This window comes from Hemitrygon akajei, chromosome 6 (genome assembly GCF_048418815.1).
Source record: "Hemitrygon akajei chromosome 6, sHemAka1.3, whole genome shotgun sequence".
In the NCBI taxonomy this organism is placed as follows: Eukaryota; Metazoa; Chordata; class Chondrichthyes; order Myliobatiformes; family Dasyatidae; genus Hemitrygon; species Hemitrygon akajei.
This window is the reverse complement of record NC_133129.1, coordinates 9,665,029-9,686,008: the sequence shown is the minus strand read 5'-3', so window position 1 is coordinate 9,686,008 and position 20,980 is coordinate 9,665,029. Positions and strand designations below refer to the sequence as shown.

Here is a 20,980-nt window from a genome sequence, read left to right as displayed (position 1 = left end):
CAACTACCCCTCCCACAGCGCGACGTTCACTCAGTTCTGCCCCTCAGAGGGTGTGTGACATGATGGGAGGCCCTGTACCCATACCTCCACTTTCACCCCCTTCCCTTGGGACAGACTTCCTCTTGCCCTCACCTCCAGCACTAACAGGGTACTAATTCCCTCCCCTGACTTCAGCATTCCAACGGAGTCACTCCCATTCCGACTGCCTGGTTCACTCCACAATCCCTGCCAAACACTGCATACACAGGGCTGGAGGAGTTCATCGGGTCGGGCAGTATGGAGGGAAATACATAGTCGGCTTTTGGGGTGAGAGCCTTCATTCGGACTGGAAAGGAAGGGGGAGAAGCCACAATAAGAAGGCACTGACCACAGCCTGTCTTTTAACCCTCTGCCTGGCAACACCGGTCCTTTCACCTCTTCCCTTCCCACCATTCAGGGATCCAAGCAGTCTGTCCAGGCGCCAGTTCACTCGCCAGTTCCAACCTCGTGTACCGCATTTGGTGTTGGTAGAGTAGTCTCCTCTACACTGGACAAACCAAACACAGAATGGGTGATCACTTTGTGGGTCTCCTGTGCTCAGAGCACAGTCCCCGCTCTCCTCCCACTGCCCATTATCAATCCCCAACTAATTCCACTGCCCCACACTCTCCCCCAGTCCTTTAACAATCTGTAAACTAATCCCACTGCCCCACACTCTCTCCATTGACCCTTAACAATTCCTAAACTAACCCCACTGCCCCACACTGTCCCCATTGACCCTTAACAATTCCCAAACTAACCCCACTGCCCCACACTCTCCCCCAGTCCTTTAACAATCTGTAAACTAATCCCACTGCCCCACACTCTCTCCATTGACCCATAACAATTCCCAAACTAATCCCACTGCCCCACACTCTCCCCCAGTCCTTTAACAATCCCCAAACTGATCCCACTGCCCCACTCTCTCCCCATAGTCCTTTAACAATCCCCAAACTAATCCCACTGCCCCACTCTCTCCCCTTTGACCCTTAACAATTCCCAAACTAATCCCACTGCCCCACACTCTCCCTATAGTCCTTTAACAATCCCCAAACTGATCCCACTGCCCCACACTCTCTCCATTGACCCTTAACAATTCCCAAACTAATCCCACTGCTCCACACTCTCCCCATAGTCCTTTAACAATCCCCAAACTGATCCCACTGCCCCACACTTTCTCCATTGACCCTTAACAATTCTCAAACTAATCCCACTGCCCCACACTCTCCCCATAGTCCTTTAACAATCCCCAAACTAATCCCACTGCCCCACACTCTCCCCATAGTCCTTTAACAATCCCCAAACTAATCCCACTGCCCCACACTCTCCCCATAGTCCTTTAACAATCCCCAAACTAATCCCACTGCCCCACACTCTCCCCATAGTCCTTTAACAATCCCCAAACTAATCCCACTGCCCCACACTCTCCCCATTGACCCTTAACAATCTCTAAACTAATCCCACTGCCCCACACTCTCCCCATAGTCCTTTAACAATCCCCAAACTAATCCCACTGCCCCACACTCTCCCCATTGACCCTTAACAATCTCTAAACTAATCCCATTGCCCCATTCTATCCCCACAGCCCTCTGTCCATGATGACAGAATTGTTGGCTTTGTGGGCAAGTTTGTGGGCCATATGAAGATAAGTGAAGCATCAGGTAGTGTTGAGGAAATGGATGGAGTTAGACAGATTAGGAGAATGGCCAAAGATAGAATACAGTCATCAAGAGTATGGTGGTGCTCTTTGGTGGAAGGAATAAAGATACATATTATTTTCTAAATGGGAGAAAATTCAGAAATCAGAGGTACAAAGAGACTTGGGAGTCCTCATGCATGATTGCCTAAAGTATCGAATCGGTGGTGAGGAAGGCAAATGCAATGTTGGAATTCATTTCATTAGAAGTAGAATATAAAAGCAAGGATGTAATGCTGAGGGTTTACAAGGCACTGGTCAGATCGTACTTGGAGCATTGTAAGCAGGTTTAGGTCCCTTACCTAGCAATGGTAGGGCCCACAAGAAATATTCCTGGAATGAAAGGGTTAACTTATTTGAAGCATTCTCATACACAACAGAATGCACAGACACACTCTCTCTCTCACTCTGCTCTCATTCTTATCTCTCCCACATTGTCCTTGTGCACCCTGTTTTTGCTCTCCCTTGCTCCTGCACTCTCTGCCTTGCTACTGGACACTGTTCCACAGACATACAGGGCTGTGCGATTGCACTGGCCACTGGAGGTGGAGGCTGAGACCTCCTCTTGTTTACCTCTGGGAGTTCCACTTGTGTTTTGTCTGTTGCCTCATACACAGGAGGGAATGAGGGGAGGGAAAGGGGTAAGGAGAGAGGGGTTAGAGAGAGAGGGATTGGAGAGGGGGAGAGGTAAGGAGATGGGCAAAGAGAGGGGAAAGAGGGGGAGGAAGAGAGAGAAAGGGGAGGGAGAGGGAGAGTGAGGGGGAAGGAGAATGAGAGTGAGAGGGGGAAGGAGAGAGTGAGGGAGAGAGGGAGAGTTGGAGGGGGAGCTGGCCAAAGTTGATTGGAAGGGAACATTAGCAGTGATGATGGCAGAGTAGTAATGGGTGGAGTTTCTGGGAGCAATTTGGAAGGTGCACAATGGATTCATCATAAAGCCAACATTAAAGCAGAAGAGAAGGAGTATAAAAATAGCAAAAAACAGTGGGAAGTTAAAAGACAAGGAACTTTTAAAAACCAACAAAAGGGAACAAAAATAGCCATAATGAGCAAAAAGATTAATATATGAAGATAAAGAGGATAATAAAGAGATTTTTCAGATATATAAAGAGGAGTAGATATCATACTACTGGATAATGACATGGAAAGGTAGTCATGGGGGAGAAGAAAATGTAAGACAAACTGAATAAGTATTTTGTATCAGTCTTCACGAAGTCGCCTGGACCAGATGTACTATACCCCAATGAGGGGTAGCTGAAGAGATAGTGCAGGCATTAGTAATGATCCTTCAAGAGTCACTAGATTCTGGCATGGTTCCAGAGGAGGAGAAACTTGCAAATGTCACTCCACTCTTTAAGAAGGGAGGGATGCAGAAGAAAGGGAGTTATAGATCATTTAGCCTGACCTCATTGGTTGGGGGTCTATTGTTAAGGAGGAGGTTTCAGAGTACTTGGAGCAATGATAAAATGGCCCAAAGACACCACCTTACCTTCCAAAGCTGTTGACATTTTTTGAGGAAATAACAAGCAGGATAGACAAAGGAGAAGTGGTAGCTATGGAGGACTTGGATTTTCAAAAGACCTTTGACAAGGTGCTACGCATGAGACTGCTTAGCAAAATGAGAACCCATGGTATTACAGGGAAGGTACTAACATGGATACAGTATTAGCTGATTGACAGGAGGCAAAGAGTGAGAACAAAAGGAGCCTTTTCAGATTGGCAGCTGGTGACTAGTGGTGTTCCACAGGGCTTGGTGTTGGGACCAATTTGTTTTATATGTCAATGACTTGGATGAAGCACGGAATTGGTGGATTTGTGACCAAGGTTGCGCATGATACAAAGACAAGAGGAGGAGCAGGTAGTGTTGAGGAAGAAGGGAGGCTGCAGAAGGACTTGTACAGATCAGAATCAGGTTTATTATCACCCATATGTGATGTGAAATCTGCTAACTGAGCAGTAGCGGTTCAATGCAATACATAATCTAGGAGAGGGAAAAAAAACATTTAAAAAATATAAATAAACAAGTAAACCAATTATGTATATTGAATAGATTTTTAAAAAGTGCAAAAACAGAAATACTGTATATTAAAAAAGTGAGGTAGTGTTCAAAGATTCAATGCCCATTTAGGAATCGGATGGCGGGGGGATGAAGCTACTCCTGAATCTCTGAGAGTGTGCCTTCAAGCTTCTGTACCTCCTACCTGATGCTAACAGATGTACCGTGGAGAGCATTCTGACAGGCTGCATCACTCTTTGGTATGGTGCGGGGGTGGTGGGGGGGGGCTACTGCACAGGACCAAAAGAAGCTGTAGGGGGTTGTAAATTTAGTTGGCTCCATTTTGGGTATTAGCCTACAAATTAACCAGGACATTTTCGAGGAATGGTGTCTCAGAAAGGCAGTGTCCATTATTAAGACCATAAGACATAGGAGCAGAATCAGGCCATCTGGCCCATCGCGTCTGCTCCGCCATTCAATCATGGCTGATCCTTTTTTTAAAGACCTCCAGCACCCAGGGAATGCCCTTTTCTCACTGTTACCATCAGGTAGGAGGTACTGAAGCCTGAAGGCACACACACACAGATTCAGGAACAGCTTCTTCCCCTCTGCCATCCGATTCCGAAACAGACATTGAATCTTTGGACATTACTTCACTTTTTTTTATATTATTTCTACTTTTTGCATGATTTTTAATCTATTCATATATGTATACTGTAATTGATTTACTTATTATTATTTTATTATTTTTCTTCTTCTATACTATGTGTTGCATTGAACTGCTGCTGCTAAGTACACGACACATACCGGTGATAATAAACCTGATTCTGATGATGCAATGATGAGGCTTTATAAGGCACAAGTGAGGCCCCACTTAAAGTATTGTGAGCAGTTTTGGGCTCCTTATCTAAGAAAAGATGTGCTGACAATGGAAAGGGTTCAAAAGAGGTTCATAAAAATGAATCCGGGTTTTAAATTCTTGTCTTATGAGGAGCATTTGATGGTTCTGGGCATGTACTCGCTGGAATTTAGAAGAATCCTATTGAATGTTGAAAGGCTAAGATAGAGTGGATGTGGAGAAGATGTTTCCTATAGTGGGGAAGTCTAGGACCAGACAGCACAACCAGAGAACAGAGTGCAGATGAGGAGGAATTTCTTTAGCCAGATGGTGTTGATTATGTGGAGCTTGGCTATGGAGGCCAGGTTATTGAGTGTACTTTAGGCAGAGGTCGATGGATGTGAAAGGTTACGAGGAGAATGGGTTTGAGACGGAAATGGATCAACCATGATCCATTTCAGTGCAGACTCTGTGGGCCGAATGGCCTAATTCTGCTCCAACGTCTTAGGGAAAAAATCTGCTTGCATATATCCCATCTATCCCTTTCATCATTTTGTATATCTTTATTAAATCTCCCCTCATTCTTCAATTCTACAGGGAATAAATTCCTAATCTATTCAACCTTTCCCTATAACTCAGGTCCTCATCCTTGTAAATTTTGACTGTACTCTTTCATGTCATTCAACGGAGAACTTGAAGAACATTGTTGAACACAGTTACCTTTCCCAAAGACCTGGTGGTATCTTTCTGTCCTCGGTGGGGAGGAAAGGCAAATTTATTGATCGTGATGGGTGCTAATGGTAGAGTCTGGTGAATGTGGGGACTGCTTGTGGACAACTTCAGGAGAGGCAGCAACAATGAGCAAATCCTGAAAAGTACAAGATTCAGTGTGGGCGTACAGGGCTTTGGTGGCAAGTGCAGGGTATGCTGCCAAATGGGGAGGCATTGGCCAGGCTGCAGTCTGATCCCTGAGATGGCAGTCTATGAGGTATAGGATCACACCGGACACATCAAACAGTGGGGCCATGTAACATCTGATGATGTAACATCAGCAGACCATACGACATAGGAACAGAATTAGGCCATTCACTCCATTGAGTCTGCTCCGCCATTCCATCTCAACCCCATTCTCCAGCCTTCTCCACATAACTTTTGACATTCTGACAAATCAAGAACCTATGAACCTCTGCTTTAAATATACTCAATGACTTGGCCTGCACAGCCATCTGTGGCAATGAATTCCACAGATACACCACCCTCTGGCTAAAGAAATCTTTCCTCATCTCTATTCTAAATGGACATTCCTCTATTCTGAGGCTGTGCCCTCTGGTCCCTAGACCCTCCCACTACAGGAAACATCCTCTCCATGTCCACTCTATTTAGGCCTTCCAATATTCTATAGGTTTCAATGAGATCCTACTCCCCCCTCATTTTTCTAAACTCCAGCAAGTACAGGCCCAGAGTCATCAGAACACTCCTCATAAGTTAACCCTTTCATTCCCAGAATCATTGTTGTGAATCTCCTCTGGACCGTCTCTAATGGCAGCACCTTCATCAATCCAGTTCCCTTTTCTCTGTGTTTCTGCACCCAGTTGGGTAGGTACCACTCATGAGTCCATGTAATATAGTTCACAAGTGTGGGGGGAGCTGCCTCTGTAGGTTACGGAGCTGATCTGTCTCAGACAATCGGTGCAGTTGGAGGCTGAGGGGAGTGATGGGATGAGGGGGCAGCTGGGGCAAGTGGCAGGGTCTCTGCAGATCTCCCCTCGTTGAATCTCCACAAGCAACACAGATGGAAAGCTCATCGTCAGGCAGCATCCACGGAGGTGAAGATGTGAAGGAGGGACTCATCTGAAGTAGAGTCTTGGCATTAAACATGGACGATTTATCCCTCTGCATAGATGCTGAGTTCCTCTATTGTTTTGCATGCTTTGCCCCAGGTTTTTAACATCTGCAGAATACCTTGTTCATGAGTCTCCACAAGTCTGGTGGAATGGTGGGGCAGTCCCCAGAGGCTGAATGATCCAGTATTAAGTGGGTTCAATGGGAAGTGGCTGTTGGAGCCTGTGACTGGGATTCTAGAGCCCTCTCTTACAAAGCATTTGGAGCAGGACTCAGAGAGTCCAGAGTCCTTGGCTCATCGCGAGGGAAAGGGGCAGGCAGATAAAAGCAGTCACTGGGCAAACCTCTACAACCACAGGCCCACCTGACTACACCACAAACTCATTGTCTTGTATCCCTGTATCAGTCAAGAGCTACAACCAAGGAATGAGACGGCAAAGTATCTGAATTTATTAGTGTGTGAGCTTCATAGCCTGAGCGTTCTCCACCGACTCTGGGCCTGGCCTGGCTCATCAGCTGGGCTGCTGGGAGACCTTTCCACTGAAGTTTCAGGAGAGCTGCTGGCAACAGCCTCACCATCCACGAATTGCCTCTGTATCACGGCATGGACATCCTGTACAGCAAACAGACACGGTCAGTGAGGGTAGAGGAGGGGACAAGGAGTGATAGGGTTCGGGGGGGGGGGGGTGGGCAGGACTAGAGCAAGTGATTGGTACGGGAGTGATGCAGAGGTTGGGAGTAAGAGAGTGACAAGGATTTTTCTGAGTGCCAGGAATGGAGGGAGTGATGTGGAAGGAATGCAGCAGTGACAGTGGGTGTCAAGATGTATTTTGTTTAGAAATACAAGTGTGGAACAGCCCCTTCCAGCTACCCAGCTGCACCACTAGCAACCCAGCATTTTAACCCTAGCCTAATCAGAGGACCGATTAACCCACTAACCTTTATGTCTCTAGACTGTGGGAGGAAACCGGAGCACCCAGAGGAAAGCCCTGAGCACGTGGGAAGGAAGGTACAAAGGACACCGGAATTGAACTGCAAACTCTGAATCCCTGAACTATAGTAGTGTCAGGCTAACTGCTTCGCCACCGTGGCCATGGTTGTGCAGGGGTGTGTGAGCATGCAGAGATAGAGCAGAGGGGAGTGATTAGGCTATGAGGACATGGATAAGACAGAGAGGAGGAGGGAATGAGGAGGGAAACAATGAGGATGCTGAACATAGAGGCAGAGGAGAGAGCACACAGAGATGATGGAATACAAGAGTAAGAAATTCTCCCTCCTGATTCTCCCAGTTGTGAATATAACAGCCAACAGGAGGGCAAAAGACTGCAGGTGAACTGTGGAGTGGTAAGCATGGATATAGTTTAGATGTAGGTAGATGAGTCGAAGGATTTCTTTCTGTACTGTGAGGCTCTGTGATTCCATGACGTTGACACACTGAGCAGGGATACAGGACACGCGGCTGATTTTGGAAGAGACTGTGGTGCAGAGGAATCTGTTGAACACGTGTACTGTGAGTATACAACACAACGGTTACATGGAAGCTGCAGAAAGCCTTCAGCCATAACTGGTCACCACACTTCAAGGAGACAACGAACAGGGTGCAGGGACGGTTCCAAGGATGAGAAACTCTAGTTCTGGTATGGACTGGAGAAGCCGTGGTTTTGTGGACAGGCAGAGAATTTTCCCAGGGTGGAAATGGCTGATGGGGAGGGGGGGTGAGAATTTTCAAATCAATGGATGAAAATAATGGGAGGGTGCGATGTCAGGGGTAATTGTTTTATGTTACATAGAGTAGAGTGTGCTTGACATATGGAGCTAGGGGTGGCAAATACATTTGGAGCATTTAAGAGACTCTTAGATAGGCACTTGACAAACTTCAATCGATGTGCAGTGGAGAGTAGATTGACTGGCTGCATCACAGCCTGGTATGGAAACACCAATGCCCTTGAAAGAAAAATCCTCCAGAGTCTGTGGTTTACCATCAATGATGAATAAAGCCCTAACAACCATCGAGCACATGTACATGAAATGTTGTCTAGGAAAGAAGCATCCATCATCAGGGACCCCACTACCCAGGACACGTTCTCTTCTTGCCACTGCCATCTAGAAGAAGGTACAGGAGCCTCAGGGCTCCCACCACCAGGTTCAGGAACAGTTATTACCCCTCAGTCATCAGTCTTAAACAATAGGGGATAAATTCACTCACACAATCATTGAACTGTTCCCACAAACAACAGATTCACTGTCAAGGACTCTAGATATCATGTTCTCGATATTTATCGCTGATTTGAACTTTGAATTATTTATATTATTGTTTCTTCATCTTGCATTTGCACTGTTTCTAGTCTTCTGCATTCCAGTTGGGCAGTTTTCACTGATTCTGTTACAGTTATTATTCTATAGATTTGTGTAATATGTCCACAAGAAAATGAATCTCAGGGTTGTATATGATGACAAATATGTACTTTGATAATAAGTACACTTTGAACTTTGAGTGAACTCTCCACTCCCACCGGTGAGGATCGGTGACCTCTCCACTCCCACCGGTGAGGACAGGGGAACCTCTCCACTCCCACCGGTGAGGATCGGTGACCTCTCCGCTCCCACCGGTGAGGACAGGGGAACCTCTCCACTCCCACCGGTGAGGATCGGTGACCTCTCCGCTCCCACCGGTGAGGATCGGTGACCTCTCCACTCCCACCGGTGAGGACAGGGGAACCTCTCCACTCCCACCGGTGAGGATCGGTGACTCTCCGCTCCCTCTGGTGAGGATCGGTGACCTCTCCGCTCCCTCCGGTGAGGACAGGGGAACCTCTCCACTCCCACTGGTGAGGATCGGTGACCTCTCCGCTCCCACTGGTGAGGACCGGTGACCTCTCCGCTCCCACCGGTGAGGACAGGGGAACCTCTCCGCTCCCACCGGTGAGGATTGGTGACCTCTCCACTCCCACCGGTGAGGATCGGTGACCTCTCCACTCCCACCGGTGAGGACAGGGGAACCTCTCCACTCCCACCGGTGAGGATCGGTGACTCTCCGCTCCCTCTGGTGAGGATCGGTGACCTCTCCGCTCCCTCCGGTGAGGACAGGGGAACCTCTCCACTCCCACTGGTGAGGATCGGTGACCTCTCCGCTCCCACTGGTGAGGACCGGTGACCTCTCCGCTCCCACCGGTGAGGACAGGGGAACCTCTCCGCTCCCACCGGTGAGGATTGGTGACCTCTCCACTCCCACCGGTGAGGATTGGTGACCTCTCCACTCCCACCGGTGAGGACAGGGGAACCTCTCCACTCCCACCGGTGAGGATCGGTGTCCTCTCCACCCACCGGTGAGGATCGGTGACCTCTCCACTCCCACCGGTGAGGACAGGGGAACCTCTCCACTCCCACCGGTGAGGACAGGGGAACCTCTCCACTCCCACCGGTGAGGATCGGTGACCTCTCCACCCACCGGTGAGGACAGGGGAACCTCTCCACTCCCACCGGTGAGGATCGGTGACCTCTCCACTCCCACCGGTGAGGACAGGGGAACCTCTCCACTCCCACCGGTGAGGATCGGTGACCTCTCCACTCCCACCGGTGAGGACAGGGGAACCTCTCCACTCCCACCGGTGAGGATCGGTGACCTCTCCGCTCCCACCGGTGAGGACAGGGGAACCTCTCCACTCCCACCGGTGAGGATCGGTGACCTCTCCGCTCCCACCGGTGAGGATCGGTGACCTCTCCACTCCCACCGGTGAGGACAGGGGAACCTCTCCACTCCCACCGGTGAGGATCGGTGACTCTCCGCTCCCTCTGGTGAGGATCGGTGACCTCTCCGCTCCCTCCGGTGAGGACAGGGGAACCTCTCCACTCCCACTGGTGAGGATCGGTGACCTCTCCGCTCCCACTGGTGAGGACCGGTGACCTCTCCGCTCCCACCGGTGAGGACAGGGGAACCTCTCCGCTCCCACCGGTGAGGATTGGTGACCTCTCCACTCCCACCGGTGAGGATCGGTGACCTCTCCACTCCCACCGGTGAGGACAGGGGAACCTCTCCACTCCCACCGGTGAGGATCGGTGTCCTCTCCACCCACCGGTGAGGATCGGTGACCTCTCCACTCCCACCGGTGAGGACAGGGGAACCTCTCCACTCCCACCGGTGAGGACAGGGGAACCTCTCCACTCCCACCGGTGAGGATCGGTGACCTCTCCACCCACCGGTGAGGACAGGGGAACCTCTCCACTCCCACCGGTGAGGATCGGTGACCTCTCCACTCCCACCGGTGAGGACAGGGGAACCTCTCCACTCACACCGGTGAGGATCGGTGACTCTCCGCTCCCACCGGTGAGGACAGGGGAACCTCTCCACTCCCACTGGTGAGGACCGGTGACCTCTCCACTCCCACTGGTGAGGACCGGTGACCTCTCCACTCCCTCCGGTGAGGACAGGGGAACCTCTCCACTCCCACCGGTGAGGACAGGGGAACCTCTCCACTCCCACTGGTGAGGATCGGTGACCTCTCCGCTCCCACCGGTGAGGACAGGGGAACCTCTCCACTCCCACCGGTGAGGACAGGGGAACCTCTCCACTCCCTCCGGTGAGGACAGGGGAACCTCTCCACTCCCACCGGTGAGGACAGGGGAACCTCTCCACTCCCACTGGTGAGGATCGGTGACCTCTCCACTCCCACCGGTGACCTCTCCACTCCCACCGGTGAGGACAGGGGAACCTCTCCACTCCCACCGGTGAGGATCGGTGACCTCTCCACTCCCACCGGTGAGGACCGGTGACCTCTCCACTCCCACCGGTGAGGACAGGGGAACCTCTCCACTCCCACCGGTGACCTCTCCACTCCCACCGGTGAGGATCGGTGACCTCTCCACTCCCACCGGTGAGGACCGGTGACCTCTCCACTCCCACCGGTGAGGACAGGGGAACCTCTCCACTCCCACCGGTGACCTCTCCACTCCCACCGGTGAGGATCGGTGACCTCTCCACTCCCACCGGTGACCTCTCCACTCCCACCGGTGAGGACCGGTGACCTCTCCACTCCCACCGGTGAGGACAGGGGAACCTCTCCACTCCCACCGGTGACCTCTCCACTCCCACCGGTGAGGATCGGTGACCTCTCCACTCCCACCGGTGACCTCTCCACTCCCACCGGTGAGGATCGGTGACCTCTCCACTCCCTCCGGTGAGGACAGGGGAACCTCTCCACTCCCACTGGTGAGGACAGGGGAACCTCTCCACTCCCACTGGTGAGGACCGGTGACCTCTCCACTCCCACCGGTGAGGATCGGTGACCTCTCCACTCCCTCCTGTGAGGATCGATGACCTCTCCACTCCCTCCGGTGAGGATCGGTGACCTCTCCACTCCCTCCTGTGAGGATCGGTGACCTCTCCACTCCCACCGGTGAGGATCGGTGACCTTTCCACTCCCTCCGGTGAGGATCGGTGACCTCTCCACTCCCTCCGGTGAGGACCGGTGACCTCTCCACTCCCTCCGGTGAGGACAGGGGAACCTCTCCACTCCCACCGGTGAGGACAGGGGAACCTCTCCACTCCCACTGGTGAGGATCGGTGACCTCTCCGCTCCCACCGGTGAGGACAGGGGAACCTCTCCACTCCCACTGGTGAGGACAGGGGAACCTCTCCACTCCCTCCGGTGAGGACAGGGGAACCTCTCCACTCCCACCGGTGAGGACAGGGGAACCTCTCCACTCCCACTGGTGAGGATCGGTGACCTCTCCACTCCCACCGGTGACCTCTCCACTCCCACCGGTGAGGACAGGGGAACCTCTCCACTCCCACCGGTGAGGATCGGTGACCTCTCCACTCCCACCGGTGAGGACCGGTGACCTCTCCACTCCCACCGGTGAGGACAGGGGAACCTCTCCACTCCCACCGGTGACCTCTCCACTCCCACCGGTGAGGATCGGTGACCTCTCCACTCCCACCGGTGAGGACCGGTGACCTCTCCACTCCCACCGGTGAGGACAGGGGAACCTCTCCACTCCCACCGGTGACCTCTCCACTCCCACCGGTGAGGATCGGTGACCTCTCCACTCCCACCGGTGACCTCTCCACTCCCACCGGTGAGGACCGGTGACCTCTCCACTCCCACCGGTGAGGACAGGGGAACCTCTCCACTCCCACCGGTGACCTCTCCACTCCCACCGGTGAGGATCGGTGACCTCTCCACTCCCACCGGTGACCTCTCCACTCCCACCGGTGAGGATCGGTGACCTCTCCACTCCCTCCGGTGAGGACAGGGGAACCTCTCCACTCCCACTGGTGAGGACAGGGGAACCTCTCCACTCCCACTGGTGAGGACCGGTGACCTCTCCACTCCCACCGGTGAGGATCGGTGACCTCTCCACTCCCTCCTGTGAGGATCGGTGACCTCTCCACTCCCACCGGTGAGGATCGGTGACCTCTCCACTCCCTCCGGTGAGGATCGGTGACCTCTCCACTCCCTCCGGTGAGGACAGGGGAACCTCTCCACTCCCACCGGTGAGGATCGGTGACCTCTCCACTCCCACCGGTGAGGATCGGTGACCTCTCCACTCCCACCGGTGAGGACAGGGGAACCTCTCCACTCCCACCGGTGAGGACAGGGGAACCTCTCCACTCCCACCGGTGAGGATCGGTGACCTCTCCACTCCCACCGGTGAGGACAGGGGAACCTCTCCACTCCCACCGGTGAGGATCGGTGACCTCTCCACTCCCACCGGTGAGGACAGGGGAACCTCTCCACTCCCACCGGTGAGGATCGGTGACCTCTCCACTCCCTCCGGTGAGGATCGGTGACCTCTCCACTCCCTCCGGTGAGGATCGGTGACCTCTCCACTCCCACCAAGGACTTGCCGTGGAGAAGAGGGGACAATGGAAGCCTGAAAGAGAGTGGGATGGGAGGGCCGGAGGAACAGGTTTATAATATGAAACAGCAAATGCAGTGACAGAGAGAGAGACTATATTACTATCAGCCTGTTCAAAGCAAGAATGTGAGAGGCTAGTGAGAGGAGGGGATGGAGTGTTTGTGTGTGTGAGAGAGGCGTACACAGCAGTGGATTGGCAAAATGACACTCACAGATTGGCTGAATCGTGTTGTGTTGGTGATGAGGTCCATAATGACAGGATGTTTGAGCAAAACATCGAATGGGACTGGTTCAAGCTCCTTTGATCCCAGCTCCTTGTAAACTTGGGTGAAAAGCTGCAAAAGCAGGAAAGATAGTGAGTACTTTGTACACCGTGATGTTTGCCCAACCTCGCACGTAACCCACTTCCTCTGACACACACTGCAGTTGACGGTGCACAGCAAAAATAGGACTCAGCAGGTCGGGCAGCTACCGTGGTGACGCAAACAAAGTCAATACTTTAGCTCAAAGACTTTATCTGAGAAATGAGAAAGCTTTGAGCTATGGTGAGGCTTGTCACCCTCCACCTGGCGTGCTGTTCTCAGATGTTAGTGTCACTGCACCACAGTTACCATTTCATCCTTGCTTTGGACCCTAGCTCTGTAGCAGAGCACAGTGCAGCACAGCAACATGCTTTCTGTTCACCATGGTCGGCCAAACTCATTCACTACTGAGACCTAATTAAACCAATCCCTTTTCCCTACAGAATGTTCTACACCCCCCAGCCATTCTCTGCACATTCATGTGCCTGTCTAAGAGCCTCTATCGTACCATTGCCATCCCTGGCACCACTCACTGTGTTATAAAGAAACTTGCCTCATGTGGCATAGAACATTACAGCACAGTACAGGCCCTTCGGCCTACAATGTTGTGTCTATCATTTAACCTACTCCAAAGTCAATGTAACACTTCCCTACCACATAGCCCTCCATTTTTCTTCCATCTGCTTGGAACTTACCCCCTCTCACTTTAAATGCATGCCCTCTGCTATTAGGCATTTCAATCCTGGGAAAACAATATGAGCAGCCCAACCTCTGCCTTAGTACAGACTCTTTAATCCAGGCAATGTTCTAGTAAACACCTTCAGCACTTTCTGCAATGCCTTCACATCTTCCATATAATGGGATGACCAGAAGTAACTGCAATACCCCAGATGCAGCCTGACCACAGTTTTACAAAACTGTAACATAACTTCCTGACTTTTGAGCTTAATCCCTCAACTAATAAAGCCAGGCATGCCATATGCTTTCTTAACTGTCCTATCAACTTGTGGTGCCACCTTCATGGAGTTATGAACTTGGACCCAAGACCTCTCTGCACATCAACACTGTTAAAGGTCTTGCCATTAACCGTGTGCAGTCTCCTTTCATTTGACATACAGTACCAAGGAGTAACACCTCACATTTGGCCAAGTTAAGTTCCATCTGCCATTTCTCTGCCCAGATCTGCAAATGATCTATATCTCACTGCAGTATCCACAACTTCACCAATATTTATGTCATCTGAAAACATACTAACCATCCATATTTTCATCCAATTCATTTATTTACATCACTAACAGCAGAAGTCCCAGTTTAGATCTCTGCAGAACTCCACTAAATCCCTTTGACCAAAAGCGTCTTTTCTTCTATGGGCAAGGCAATTCTGAATCCTAACAGCCAATTAACCGTGGATCCTATGCATCTTAATCCTTTAGATGAGCCTTTTATGAGGGGCCTTATCAAACATCTTATTCAAATCCACACAGACAACATCCACCGCTCTACCTTCATCAACACAAAGCGCTGGTGGAACTCAGCCGGTCAGGCACCATCTATGGAGGGAAACAGCTGACGTTCTGGGCCTTCATCAGTTCAGCAGATACACATCACAGTGCTGTTGTACTGAGAAGGGCTTCTGCATTGCCAGACCTCCAGCACCCTCTGCAGGTACAGCTCTCTCCAAACCACACGCCACAGTCTCACAGCTTCACCAGACAATCCAACTGCCTCGAAAGCTGTCTCAAATCTTCCCTTCACCAAGTATGCACAGTATCTGTGTGTCTGCATACGCAGAATAGTACAGCACAGGAACACATGATGTCTGTGCCAAACACAATGCCTGTCCAAACTGAATCCATTCTACTTGCACATAGTCCGTCTCCCTCTATTCCTTGCATTTTCATATATCTTAAATACCTCTATTATACCTGCCCTACCACCACTCCTCGTTGTGTATTCCGGGCACCACACTCTGTGTAAAAAAACCCTGTCCCACACATCTCATTTGAACTTGCCCCCTCACCTTAAATATCTGTCCTCTGGTATTAGATATTTCAACTTTGGGGAAAGTCCCTGACTGAATACCCAGCCTATGCTTCTTGTACCATAATAAACCTCTACTAGTCCAGCTGTCAACCTCACTGCTCCAGTGAGGGAGTGTCCACCCACGCTTCGCTAACTAGCCCTCTCCCTTGGTGATTGCTGATATTAAACCTGGCATTGATGGTGACGGTCTTCCTCTGGGCTCCTGTGCCGATGGGTTTCTCCAAACCCAGCCACTCCATGGTTCATGATTTGGAACAGAGCTGATAGAGGCACCTTCTCCACCGGTCCTGGTGCTGAGGGTCCACCTGACACGTCCTGCTCTGACTGTAACACAAAGGTATGCTGAGGGAGTCACTGGTCCATCACACACCCCTATCATCTCCACCCCATACTCAACCCTTCTATCACCCCCCTCCCCAACCTGCACTCTCTTCTCTCACCCCATCATCCTACATTCCCTCTCCAATCTGTAAGCCCTCCCTCACACCACCCTCCCCTTCATCCCCACAACCCCCTCCTCCACAAACCCTCCCCATCCCTCACGCCCCCTCAGCTCTCCCCCTTCATGCCCCACAATGCCTCCCCTATCCCCACCAGTCACCCTCGCTCTCCCACAACCTCTTGTGTTACTGCTTCCTCACATCCCACACACTGCCCTCCCCTCACTCTACAAGCTCTCTTTTCCACCTCCCACCCTCATGCCCCTCACCTTCTGAGGGCTGGAGAGGGGTGCCCAGGGGAGTGCACTGCCCACGGCGATGCTGAGAGCCTGGTGCAGGCCCTGGGCTGGGTCCTGGTGCCGGCTGAAGTACAGCAGGGTGTTGTTGTAGTCCAGTCGGGGCTCGGATGGGCCGCCCTCCACAAACAGGCTGAAGAAAACCTGGACAAGAGGGAGCTTTGAGAATGGGGAAAGCCAGGTGGTCCAGGGACACAGCATGAATGGTGTGTGGGAGACTGGGGGAGCACCTTGGGGTTAGGAGACAAGATCAAGGTTGATACAGGGTGGGCACACTGTCCTGGGCTGACAGCATGTGACCGGTCAGTGTGGTGGGTTCTGGAGATGCAAGGTAACACAGAAACAAGCCCTTCGGCCCACTATAATTCCCACTAAACAAGTCCCATTTTTCTACTTTCAGACAAATCCCTTTTAATTATTAATATTCCTGCTTCAAACACTTCTTCTGGAAACTCACTCCATGTACTGGCCAGCCTCTGGTAAAAAGTTGCTCCTCTGGTTCCTATTAAATCTCTCCTCTCAGCCTGAAGCTACACTTCTAGATCTTAATTCCCCAACCCAGGAAAAAAGACTGTGCACATTCACCTCATCTCTTCCCCTTATGATTTTATACACCTCTGACAGATCACTCCTCATTCTCCTACACTCCCAACCTGCTCAACCTCTCTCTATAAATTAGTCTAGCAGGTCCTGGCAACATCCTTGTAAATCTCCTCTTAATCTTACAAGCTTCATGGTGTTTCTGTGATCAGAACTGAACACAAAAGCACCAAGTGTGGCGTCCTCAATGTTGTGTACAACTGACACATAACATCACAATTTCTGAATTCGATGCCCTGACAGATGAAGGCCAGCATGCCAAGAGCCTTCTTCAGCACCCTGTCTACTTATGACTCCACTGTCAGGGAAACATGTTCAAGGTCTACAACACGCCCCAGGGACCTGCCATTCACTAAAAGTCCTGCCTCAGTTGTCTTCCCAAAGTGTAACACCTTGCACTCAGCATAATTAAACTGCATTTGCCATTCCTTGGCCCACTTCCCTAGCTGATTGAGATCCATGTGACCCCATATATTTCAGTGTCATCTGCAAACTTACTAACCATGTCTTGTACGTTCTTCACCAACTCATTGACTGAGGCCCTCTGTTGATCAGGGCTGACCATGGATACAGCATTCCAGCTGCCTATGTGATATGCAAGCCAGGGCAGTATGATATGGAGAGCATGTAGCACGTAGCAGGCTCCCCCACTCCATGCAGCTGATTAATACAAAGGAACATTGCACACATCGTCAGTCAGTGTTGAACTCAACGTGGGTCTGCCTTAGGGACTCCAACTCCATATTTTTCCTTACTTGCTGAGCCTTCCCCATGAGTGGGTATAGCCACAAGGCAGTGGAGATTTGAGATCAGAGTTTCCTTCTCCTCGATGCGCTGTCAACCACGGCTGACAAGCCCCATCGGTTCAAAGTAACTGGTTTGAAGGCACCAGTAACCCGACTTTGCCCCTCCTCCTGTCAGTAGAAATGGTTCCATCAGACTCTGTAGCTAAGCCACAGGTAAAGGTCAGGAGCTGGACTTAGTTGTCAGAGGCAATTTGAGACACATAGAGCTTATCTCCACTACCACCCCTGGCTATGACAATCTTAAGGAACTAGGAAACCTTATCAAAGGCCTTACTGAAGTTCATATAAATGACACTGCCCTCAGTGACCTCTTCAAAAACTCATTCATGCATGAGACATGATCTCCCACACACAAAGCCATAGTGAAAGGGACCATCAATGAGGGGACAGTGGATTCGAGACATGCTTAGGAATGAGGGAGTGGTGAGAGTTCCTTTGTGGGGCATCCTTGTGCAGATGTATGCTGTCATGCACCAATCATTACACAGCCTTTCAACCACCATCCAAGGCCACTTGGAATTCACCGTTACTGGCTCCTGAGGAAAGTTGAGGGACTGGGATCAAAAAAAATAATGAGGCTATCACTAACTCAGTGGGATGAGTAATCTCTCTTGGTGCCACACTAACTTCAGGATCTTTCTGAGGTTAATGAAGGAGGTGATGCTGCATTTGTACAGGGCGTTGAGATGAGGTCTGCACACTCTCATTGTTAGAGGAATGGTAGGCGATCTTGCAGAAGACTACACTATAGAAACAGGCCAGTCAGTCCTTCTGCACACCTACACCATTCTCATTCCCCACATTACCTTCGTTTCTTTCTCGGCCTTGGCTGCTCTGCATACCTAAATAAAGTGAATGGATCCCATTGCAACACCTGCTCTGGCAGTGCAGTGGGTCAAGACCATACTCCAGCACCAAGTGGAGTGGGGATATTGAAGATAGTTGTGAGCAGGAGAGGTGACGCAGGGTCGGAGGTGATCACTGGAATTGGATAAGGGAGGGATATTATCCCCGGACCCTCAAACTCCTTCCTAAACATAGTTACACTCAGCTCTCTGTGGTGGAAAATTCCAGAGGTTCTTTGCTCTCTTCACCTCAGTCCCATATCTTGATACCACGAGCCAGCTTCTCACCTGACCATGTGATCTGCCTGGATCCAGTGTGTGGAGATTTTGTAGGTTTCTCTCAGATCATTTACCCTAGTGAACATCAACCAGGGACCTCAGGGATGTGGGTGCCCAAGACGTCAGCTCTACGAAACTCTCTGCCCTGATGTGCTGAGTTACAGCCAACTCTTCACCCAGGTTTTCTCTGCAATGGCGGGGGGGGGGGGGGAACTAGATGTGATGTGGGGAAGGAGAGCTGATGATGGACAGTACCTCCTTCAGCTGTGCAAGTCTGTTGAAGGGAACTGGCTCCAATGGATCCTCAGGGTCTTGTTGGTCAGCATCACCTGCGAACCACAGCTCCACCTGTGGACACCAAACAGAGAGAGTGAGCGGAGAGAGGGGACAGAGGAAGAGACACACACACAGATAGTGAGAAAGAGACAGAGACAGACAGAGAGATGGTCAGTCTGAGGTGTATGGGGAGAGACACGTGCACACACAGGAGAGACAATCTGACTTATTGAAAATCAATAGTGGTTGAGGCAGTACTGTAATATCAGGGGAGGAGTGGGCTTGGAAGGAAATTGGGGCTATCTGGGTTGGCACCATAGACAGCATGGACCAGCTGGGCCAAAGGGTCTGTACCTGTGTTGTATTGTTCAAAGATACTAAAAACTACTAATAGTGCAAATGTAAAATAAAAACAGGAAGTCCAGGAAGCACTTGGCAGGTCAGGCAGCGGCTGGGGAAGAGATACTGAGGTAATTCTTCAGGAAGGTCAGCTCTAAATGAAATATTATATGGTCACAACAGGAACAAAAGGCACTCACTCTGGGGAAGAGAGAGCTGGTGCTTTTGGGGAGAGAAAACAAGACAAGAAAATACACAGTAAATTTTCAGATAGTGATCGGGGGACCTGACACCCACTGATCCCTGGGGCAGCTGACCAGGATTAGGAGTCTTCAAGGTGGCAGGTGATTATGGTCACACACAGGAGACTTGCCTCTATTAGCCAGCTGAGGGGAGTTAACAGGGTGTGCTGAATTTGTAGAGCACTCTAGGTTATTCACAGGTGGAACACCACGTATAGCTCCATCACTGCACCACAGGAAGGACGTGATGGTGCTGGGTGGTTGCAGAGGGGCTTACAAATTGAGGCTGGACAATGATAGTTCTGTTCTGGATCCAGGGTTGGACCTGTGAGGGTTAGGAAGCAACACACACAAAATGCTAGAGGAACTCAGCAGGTCAGGCAGCATCTATGGAAAAGAGTACAGAGTCAACATTTTAGACTGAGACCCTTCTTCAGGACTGGAAAGAAAGGGAAGGTCAGAGAGGTAGGAGGCAGTGAGCCTTAGTACGAAGTCCAGTTCTGGGGTCGAGGTGTTGGGTTAGGTTAGGATATAATAGAACTCTAATAAGGGAAAGGGCCTCCAAGATGATGGTGCCCAGGTTTGTGTCTGAAAGATATTAATGTCCCAGGGTTGGGTAAGTGGTAATGAGTTTATTATTGTCACATGTTTAGTGATAAAGTGAAAAAGATTTGCCACCCATGCACATCATTCCATACACAAGTACATCGTGGTGGTACAAAGGAAAAAGATTAGAGAGCAAGTACAATGCAGGCAGACAATAAGGTGCAAGGTCACAACAAGGTAAATTGTGAGATCATTTTATCGTACTAGGGATTATCTAATAGCATTATAACAGTGTGATGGAAGTTGTCCTTGAGCTTCAAAAGTTTTCAAACTTTTGTATCTTAAGAGGGGAGGAGAAAATGTCCAGGGTGGGAGGAACCCTTACTCATGCTCAAATTAAGATTAAGAGTTCGGCACGGACTAGGAGGGCCGGAATGGCCTGTTTCCGTGCTGTGATTGTTATATGTTATATGCTGGCTGCTTTACTGTAGACAGAGTCCATGGCAGGGAGGCTGATCTGAGAGACAGACTGAGCTGTCTTCACAACCTCCGGCAATTTCTCCATTCTCGGGGCCCAGCAGCTGTCTCATCGAGCTGTGATGCATCACAATAGACTGCTTTCAGAATCAGATTTAATGTTGCCGGCACACATTGTGAAATTTGTTGCTATGTGGCAGAAGTGCATTGCAATACACAATGAAAAAAATAAATTACTATATAC

The 20,980-nt window shown here is 50.7% G+C and overlaps 1 protein-coding gene across 3 annotated transcripts in view; it reads right to left on the bottom strand.

Moving 5' to 3' along the window:
- Nucleotides 1–6,826: 6,826 nt before the first annotated feature.
- The window catches only part of spef2 (sperm flagellar 2), a 685,307-nt gene continuing 671,153 nt past the window's right edge, over nt 6,827–20,980 (bottom strand). For all 3 annotated transcript variants that reach the window (XM_073047840.1, XM_073047842.1, XM_073047841.1), the window contains exons 36-40: nt 19,112–19,204; nt 16,300–16,470; nt 15,759–15,914; nt 13,458–13,580; nt 6,827–7,000 (exon numbers count right to left, since the gene is read on the bottom strand). In XM_073047840.1, coding sequence (XP_072903941.1) covers nt 6,854–7,000; nt 13,458–13,580; nt 15,759–15,914; nt 16,300–16,470; nt 19,112–19,204 — 690 coding nt within the window. In that variant the 3' untranslated portion in view covers nt 6,827–6,853. The remainder of the gene's footprint in view (nt 7,001–13,457; nt 13,581–15,758; nt 15,915–16,299; nt 16,471–19,111; nt 19,205–20,980) is intronic.